Raw genomic sequence first — 8,724 nt, forward strand, 5'->3', positions numbered from 1 at the left:
GCTTAGACAAATCCACATCAATTGAAACTCAAGCAAAATGCTCAAAGTCACCATCAAGAGTTGCCCGTTTTATCCTTAAAGGAATTCCAATATTACGAGTGATGTCTGAGAGGATTTAGGGTCCTAGAGTTCACAAGGTAGATGCTACAAGCAAGCCTAAACCTAAGTAGATGTAGATTTCTCCTTGTAAGGATCAAACCCTGTTGTCAGCGTTGAAGGCGCATAAGCCTAGGTTTTAATAGCAATGATCCACGACCCCAAACAATTTCTTTGTCCTCAACAAAAGGGAGCAAGACTTGCAAAAATCCTTTTCCTAACGAAATAAGTCTCCAGCAGGATTTACGATTCCAAATTGAAGTTAACTTCTCTTTGAGCTTACAGAAAGTCCAAGGAGAATTACCTATACCTAGGATGACTATTGCAATGAGAGAGTGTTGACAAAGTTCTACATGTTTGCAGTAAAACTCGGGGTTAATGCATACTGCATAGTAAGAGGCAAACTTAGGAGGTGCAACAACTGTTGGTCCTTGCAGAGCAATCCCACATTTTGTGGCATCCAAGGCTGTTGCATATGATTTTACATTCAATAGTAATGAATCAGGAGGAAGAATGGCCATTGAAATCTTATATTTATGTTGGAAACCTTTGAATAGATCATTCATTATGGATGAAGTAATTATCCTCAACAAAAGAAGGTAGAACGTAATATTATCAACGAAATATATTGTTTCGTTAAAATAGATTTAATTTTGAAATTGTATTTATTTTAAAATTTAGTTTAATTATGATAAATTTTATGTAGCTAATAAGATAAAATTCTAAGTGAACTTTTATTTTAATTAAACACCTAAATTTTAGATTTAAAATGAATTGAATAAAATTATTTATTTCAATAAAAAATGTAAAAGAAAATAAACTAATTAGCATTTTCTTTCTAAATAATTTTTAATAATTAATATTTATAAAGATTTTTGAAAATGTAATTAATTATTATATAATAAAATTATTAATTATCTGAAAAAGAACAAAATTGATTTTTTAAGAAATTATTAATTAATAGAATTATTAATTTATTAAACTTAAAGTAATTTTAAATTTACTTTTTAAGGATTAGGCTCTTTTGCCAAAATAAATGACCAAACAGAAAGACTCGTTGAATGAAGTAACAATTCCTCCGCTTTCTCTGAACTTTAAAGGCGTAGAAAGTACGACAGCACTCGGCTCTTTTGCAATCAATCTTCTTTAGGTAATCATTTACCTTTTTCACTTTCATTTCAATTACCCACCATTGTTTCGTTAATTGATTCTTTCTTTTTTGTTTTAAAATTTGTTTTATGATCACTATTCTGGTTCTTGATCAATTCTCATCATTCTATTCAGATTTAATGTAATTCTTTTCTTCCCTTTTTCTATGATACTATAATGATTTTAATTTGATATGAATGTTTGTGGGTTTTGATTAGTTGATGAGATGATGATGGGTCAAGGATCATTTGGTTATGGAGGAGGATCTTCAAACTTATCAGCTTTAGCTCCTCCTTTTACTGTTGATAGGTCTGTGCCAAAACCACTAGTTGACTTGACTGAACCAACTTCTTATCATCACTCTCTGCACAATTGGGTTAACCCTCATCAGCCTGAGTTTGATTACTTTTTCATCCAAAAACCCGAGCTTGATTCAAATTCATATAATAGATATTCTGCTTCTTCTAACCCTCATGTTTCAGTCTCAACTGATTCTGTTTTATACGGCCAAAGTGGGGTTACTGGGCTTGAAGCTAAACCTTATTATCCCTCTACCTATATTTCACCTGCAATTGGCAACGATTGTTCCTTGGGAGGAGTCCCCCATCATTCTGATTATGGCTTATTGTCTGCTTCTCGTGTTTCTACATCCATTGGTTCCTCTGAAGATTATACTCAAAGCTTGTCCGGTCAGTGGAGTGGTATGTGGGATGGGCTCACAGATTGGCTGCAGAGTGAACAGGTGCAACTTGATGGGAGTTTCTGCTCAAAGGAGACTTACATGAATCAAGGTATCCTTGTTCTCATCATTGTTGGTAAATCATGCAGAAAGCTTTTATTTTTCTTCAATATTTTTATAGGGTTTTATTATTTGTTGGTGACATTTTCTTAATGTTTTCTATATTCATGGTTTTTCTTTTAATTACTTCTATCTATATTTGTGGTGTTCATCTCTTTGATGCTTGTTGCCCTTGCTTGCATTCATACATTATGATGGATTCTGTATGAGAGTCTTAGTCTATATTGACTTTCCATATATTCATCTTAAGCAGTTATGTTGTGTCTATTTGCTATCTCCCAGCCCAGTGAGGAAATATGACTCCGAAGATGCAAAATATGTTGTCCATAATTTTCTCGTGTAGGCAACTTCTTATTTTTAAAGTACTGGAACTAGTTTTAGCTTTTCCTATCTTGTTAGTGTAACGCCCTTAAATGACTGTCTATGACATTAGCAAGGCAGAGAAGAATGAAGATTGTGGTTCTTAATGGACTGGAATTTTGAAAAGAAAAAAACTAAATGAAAATGGGAAAGAATTGCCATTTTGGTGTCATGGTGATTGCCATCAGAATTATCATTTCCTCGTGAACAGGCAAGTACTAGTTAAACGACCTCTAAGATGCAGAGAAGTTTGCATTTGGGAAATGGATGCTATCGCTGTATTCAACATTTTGTTGCCTTTCAAGGATGTAATAGGCATTTTTGTAAGTCAAATGAGTGTGATTGTTTAGTAATAAACATCAGAAAGAAATCAACAGAAATATGTGGTTTTGTTGTTTCATCATTCTTCCTCTAGTTGATTCTTTGAAATCTTGTTTCGTATAGTCTTTAAGCAGTCCAGTGCTGGTAGGTTATCAGATACTTGTCTTATGGGTTTTACATGTACTTAAAACTTCTCTTTCATCTGTTATCCTACATAGGAAAAGATGCAGAAATGATATTTCAACCATTATTGTATGAACTCTTCTACTCTACCTTGATCTTATCTTTGAGACTTGGGGTTGGCTTCTTAGATGTTTCTTCAGCTTGAATATTTAATTATTCTTTCTTCTTTCATAAATTCAGGAGAGTTACCTTTTATGAGCCTTTTCTTTATAACTACTAGTTGCAGGACTATATGCATCTGAGAGCACAAGCAAATATGAAGCTTCTCAAAGTGCTGATACAGTTGGTAGGGAAACCCAAATTGAGTCTGCAGGAGTAGGAAAGTTGGATTATAAATCCTTCCTGGGCGAAAATCGCAAGTTCACACCTAGTGATTATCCAACACCTTCAAGCCTGGCATCTACTTTACTAGTTCCAGAAACCTGTTCTCAGGTACCATCCAAAAAAGCTGTCAATTCCTGGAATCATCACATGCCGTACAGTGCTTCAAATGAAAAATGCTTGAGAAGGCATGATGCTACTTCAAGTGATATTGCAACAATCCTATATTCTTCCCCTGCTGTTGTCATCAAACCACCAGAACACAATAAAGGTTCATTAAAAAATGTGAATACTAGCAGTGATGGGGATAATAAAGATTTCTCTTGCAATAGTCCTTCTGTTGTGGTGGAGCCTCGTCCATTCATAACTTCTAAAGGCAGTGTTTGTTATGATGCCAGCCAAGTCAGCTTCCACCTAGGAAAGACTGATCAGGTTATTGCAAATTTTTCTTCAGCAAAAAATGAAGAATTATCAAGCAATCAAAATGCTTCTATGGATGTCTCTGGTCATTTTGCCGGAGAAAAACCTGTAATTCAAGTTCCTTGTACAAGTCTAGGTGGCATAAGCTTAGTGGACAAAAATGAAGCTATTGATCCTGCAAAGAATCATACTGAGTCTCTAGATCATTACAATCCTGCTGTGGATTCACCATGCTGGAAGGGGGCTCCAGTTTCTAATTTTTCTCAGCTTGAAGTTTCTGAGGCTGTCACTCCACAAAATATGAAAAATTTAGAAGCCTGCAGTGGTTCAAATCATCAAGGTTATCAAACATTTTCTGTCAGTTCTGATGATGCTGTAAAAGTTTCACCTGAAAAAACAAGTGAAAAGTCAATCCAACAAAAAGGCTGGAGTTTGGAAAATTATTCAGCTTCTTCTATGAAGAGGCCTTTGGCTGATAACATGTTACACAGAGAAGGAATTGATCATTTTGTGAACTTTGGAGCTAATTGCACAAAGCCTAGCTTGTTCCATCAGGTTCAAATTTCTGATGATGCCCTCCCTAACAAATCATTTGATGATTCTAATGGTAAACTGCCTCAGAATGAGAAACAAAGTTGTGAAAGTGGTAAATGGACTACTGAAAGTAATTCTGCACCAGTTATTAGTGTTGCTGATGTCGGGATGAATATGAATGACGACCCAGATGAATGTTCATCACATGTTCCATTCCATGCTGTAGAACATGTATTATCTTCACCGCCTTCTGCAGACAGTGCTTCTATTAAGCTAACTAAAGCTTGCGGAGGAGTATCAACACAGAAGACATATATTAGGACAGTGATTGATACTATGCAGAACCTGTCAGAATTGCTTATATTTCATTTATCAAATGATCTGTGTGATCTGAAGGAAGATGATTCTAATGCTCTTAAAGGCATGATCAGTAATCTTGAATTGTGTATGTTAAAGAATGTGGAGAGAATGACTTCAACACAAGAATCAATTATTCCTGAAAGAGATGGTGCTCAACTTTCTGGGAAGTCATCTAAGCTTCAGAAGGTAAATTTTTTTATTTTCTTATTTGTAGTAACTCATCTTATCAACTCATTTCTTTGTGGCCTTTAATAGTCTAGAAAGGCTCTTGACCAAAAACATTTAAATTTTGCTTCTTTATTTTCATCTCTTACCAAAAGGCAATTTTCTATACAAAACAATATCCAACATTTCGCTGTCCTTCAACCCCCTTCTCCTTTGCTTCTTAAAGACAAACCATTTTAAGGACTAAATGCAGTTATGATCACTTTGACAGAAAAGAAGGAAGATCAAAGAGAGGGGAAATGAGAGAAAGGTAGACAGGGAAGGGGGAGGGTTGCAGGGGGGTGGGAAGAGAGGGGAAGGGTGAGAAGGGGAGAAAACAAATTATGAATAGTAAAAAAAACTTACTACTGTAATCAGCATAATATCGGTTGTAGAAGTCTTAACAGATCATTCAAATTAGATAAAATTACAATGAAAATCATTGGTCAAAGGTGAAAAAGACGTGAAAATACTTGGATTCTTTTGGTCACTAGGCCTTGTGGAAAAGTGATATTTTGAGTGCCTGAACTTTTTATGGTTTTTCTCCGTGCCTGAACTTTCTCTTCCCCCAGACAGATACAAAAGAGATTTGGAATCAAGTGTTTTTATTTCTATTTGTTATGGTGACCACATGTTGTAGGATTGATTAAGATAATATGGAAAAAGAAATGCTTTGCTTGCCACATCATCTGGTACATGAACTCTTGATTAAAGGAGAAGTGCCCTTCACATGATAATCCCATGTGTGCTCAAGGTTACAAGGAGCGTAATGAAAACACTCGTAGTACATACTGGATAAATGATTTTATCTTCATTCTAAACCAACCAAAGGAAGTTCATAGGAAACTTAAATAAATAAAAATTCATTCTATCTAGTAATAGTGAAAATGAGAGGAACGAAAGGAGAAGAGTTGTGTCATGTGTAACGGCAGTAAAACCAAGCACCTTTTTCCCTATTGTTTTAGTAAATTATAGCAGTTTTAGTATTAGAAAAGTATAAAGGAACTTGATTGCAATTTTATCTTCTTATTTAGACAATTGCACAACAATAAATTCTGATTAACTGGTATCAGGCATTCAAAATGTTATCCATTCTGTAAAATGTGGAAGTTGAAGGCTTAGTGGACCTTTCTGTTCTTCCACAAATATTTCATGAGTAGAAATGATGAGAGGAAAAGATCTTTCCATGATCCAGCTCTGTAATTTCCTTTTTGGCAGTGAATTGGTATTCTTCATTTATTCTAGTAAACTATTTTCCCATTCAGAAAATAATAGCTTCGATGTCTCAATATTTTATTCCTATACTGAATAATGAACTGTTCAGGGTACAAATGGGAATGGCTTTCTGATATCTAGAAGCGATCCTCTTGAATTTCAATACTCAGTTAAATATCAGCATGTCCAGGACGAGCATAACATTTCTTCTGGTAAGAATGATGAGACATTGTCAAGTTATGTTTCTGTTAGAGCTGCTGCAGACATGTTGAAACGTGATAAAATGACCCAGGTATTCTTTCTCCTGTTTGCTTTAGTTCTGTGACATTGAACCATACAATTCCTTTTCTTATGTAGAAGAAGAAAAGGAAAGATGAATTTCTCTGCCATGAGTTTTGATTTGCAGGCTATAAAGAATGCTCTTACTGAGAATTTTCATGGTGAGGAAGAAACAGAGCCACAAGTTCTTTTGTACAAGAATCTGTGGCTTGAAGCAGAAGCTTCATTATGTTATGCTAGTTGTATGGCTCGCTTTAATCGAATAAAGAGTGAGATGGAGAAATGTGACTCAGAAAAAGCAAATGGTTAACCAAATTACCTTTGTGATATCAAATTTTTCACTGGAATTTTCATTCTTATTTCATCTAAATATATTTTCTGCTGCTCCAGGTTCACCAGAAAACTGTATGGTTGAAGAGAAACTATCAAAGTCCAATATTCGTTCTGATCCATGCACAGGTAACGTGTTGGCATCTAATACTAAGGGTAGCCCTCTCCCAGATACTTCCATTCCAGAGTCTTCTATCTTATGCACAAGCAGCCATGCTGATGATGTTACGGCTAGATATCATATCTTAAAATACCGGGTTGACAGCACAAATGCTGTGAATACTTCATCCTTGGACAAAATGTTGGGTTCTGCAGATAAGTTGTCTAGTTCTCAGTTTTCTCCGTGTCCAAACAATGTTGAAAAAGGGGTATGTGAAGAGAAAGATGGCCAAAAGCCAGACATATCCATCCAGGATTCCTTGGTTTCAAATACAACTAGTCATTTAAATGATGTTGAAGCTTCGGTTATGGCAAGATTTCATATCCTCAAATGCCGGGATGACAATTTTTCCATGCACAAGGAAGAGTCCACAGAAAGTGTTGACCTTGGATATGTAGGTTTGCCAAGGCATTGGCCAACTGGTACGGATGAAACAGAGGACAGAGTTCTGGATGTAAATATGAGAACTCACTTGCAACATCATGATTGTAACTTTACTGAAGACAAACTGCCAGTCAAGGAGTTCCATCTATTTGTCAAGGATGACCCAGTGATTGGTTCTCGTGATATCAATAGGCTTGGGGATCAATCTCATGCTAGTTTCTGTGATGGCTCTTCGGACTGGGAACATGTACTGTTGGAGGAGCTTGGCCAGACTGTTGAACCTTGAAATAGATAATTGATATTTCTCAATGACGGATGATATCTATCCTCTCTTGAATGACATGTATATAATGTGATTGGACATCAGTCTTTCTTGGCTTTCTTTAAGTACTGACTGCTCTTTTCCATGTATAAAGCTTTTAAGACTTGTTGCAGCTCAAAAAGGCTTTAAGCTGAATCACTTTCGTTCATATTGATTTGTGATTTTTATAGCTAAATGCCTTGTTGTAGAGAAAAGGCCTTGGCAGCTGGTATTTTCTGGTAGTTCATTTGCTGCAAGCACCAAAGTTATCATCTCATGGAAATTTCTGAACCAGTCCTGCATATGGAATATTACTTCATATGCTTGCTGAAAGTAGGCAACTGAAAATTGCCTGGATGGAGTTCTCAAGACAAGTTCGACATCAAGGACAAGAAGGTAACACTAGAACATAACCTACGAGCAGATTAGCTTGTGCAGGGGATTAGAGCCATGCAAACACGCCATACGAAAGGTAATTAACTGGTTGCCTACAAATTTTTACTATAGCTAGATGCTATTCTTGAACTCAAATGATCAGGCATATCCACCATGTAATATACTCCTTGTTTACCAAAGTGCCAACATGTTTTGTCCTGGCAAGCAAATCCTGGTCTAGGAATTTCTAAAATTAACTCAGCTTCATATGAAGAAAATTGACATTGATTAACTCCATGTTCCAAGAACCATCAAAATTGATGAGGTGCGGCACCAAGGTATATATGGCATAAAAACCAAATTATCATGGTAGATATTGACTAAAGCATCATCTACAACATACCGCCTAGCATAAAAATATCTCTTGTTCTACTTCTTTATAAATTTACGCCTTTGACTCATGTTTTGATGCTTTTTTGTTTGGGGAATTTACACCCATATGCTTTTTTTAAAAGTAATTACAAAAATATTTCTTGTTTTACTTCTTTACAAATCTATACCTTTGACTTAAGTTGTCATGACCCGACCTTGTGGGTCTGTGACTGGCACTAGGGAATAAGTAGGCGTAAGGCTATCGAATTCCGTAGTAAGCCTGACCATTCATTAACTCAATCAAATTGAAATTCAGACTCAATCCAAAGCATGGTTCACAATTAACCTTAACCATCAAATTCTACATATTTAATTCGGTCTGCCTGCATAATTAGGGAAGACCTAAATTTATATAATTTAAAATTTCTACTGCAGAGAATCTAAAATTTTACAAGTCAAGCAATACCAAAATCAATTACATCAATCCGATGATGAAGGAGTCGGGTTGCTATATAAGAACTGTAGGAAGGCTAATAATCACCTGAAAAGCAGTGAAATTAA

General features: G+C 35.6%; 1 protein-coding gene across 2 annotated transcripts; it reads left to right on the forward strand.

Annotated features, from left to right (window-relative positions):
* Positions 1 to 1,122: 1,122 nt before the first annotated feature.
* On the forward strand, positions 1,123 to 7,585 carry LOC8283697. 2 transcript variants are annotated; one of them, XM_015720598.3, is made up of 6 exons: positions 1,123 to 1,246; positions 1,464 to 2,036; positions 3,129 to 4,729; positions 6,072 to 6,254; positions 6,369 to 6,546; positions 6,632 to 7,585. In XM_015720598.3, the coding sequence occupies exons 2-6, from the start codon at positions 1,472 to 1,474 to the stop codon at positions 7,399 to 7,401; spliced, it is 3,297 nt and encodes a 1,098-aa protein (XP_015576084.2). In that variant the 5' UTR covers positions 1,123 to 1,246; positions 1,464 to 1,471; the 3' UTR covers positions 7,402 to 7,585. The 2 variants fall into 2 exon arrangements, with proteins under 2 accessions (XP_015576084.2, XP_015576085.2); XM_015720599.3 differs by having other exon boundaries at positions 3,135 to 4,729.
* Positions 7,586 to 8,724: the final 1,139 nt, after the last annotated feature.

This window comes from Ricinus communis, chromosome 1, assembly GCF_019578655.1.
Source record: "Ricinus communis isolate WT05 ecotype wild-type chromosome 1, ASM1957865v1, whole genome shotgun sequence".
NCBI lineage: Eukaryota > Viridiplantae > Streptophyta > Magnoliopsida > Malpighiales > Euphorbiaceae > Ricinus > Ricinus communis.

What these genes read in the sequence shown, in the direction of transcription:
- LOC8283697 (XM_015720598.3), top strand. Translation starts at nt 1,472, where the DNA reads ATGATGATGGGTCAAGGATCATTTGGTTATGGAGGAGGATCTTCAAAC. An exon ending in AGTCATCTAAGCTTCAGAAG is followed by an intron (nt 4,730 to 6,071) that starts GTAAATTTTTTT and finishes TGAACTGTTCAG; the next exon opens with GGTACAAATGGGAATGGCTT. An exon ending in TGACTCAGAAAAAGCAAATG is followed by an intron (nt 6,547 to 6,631) that starts GTTAACCAAATT and finishes CTGCTGCTCCAG; the next exon opens with GTTCACCAGAAAACTGTATG.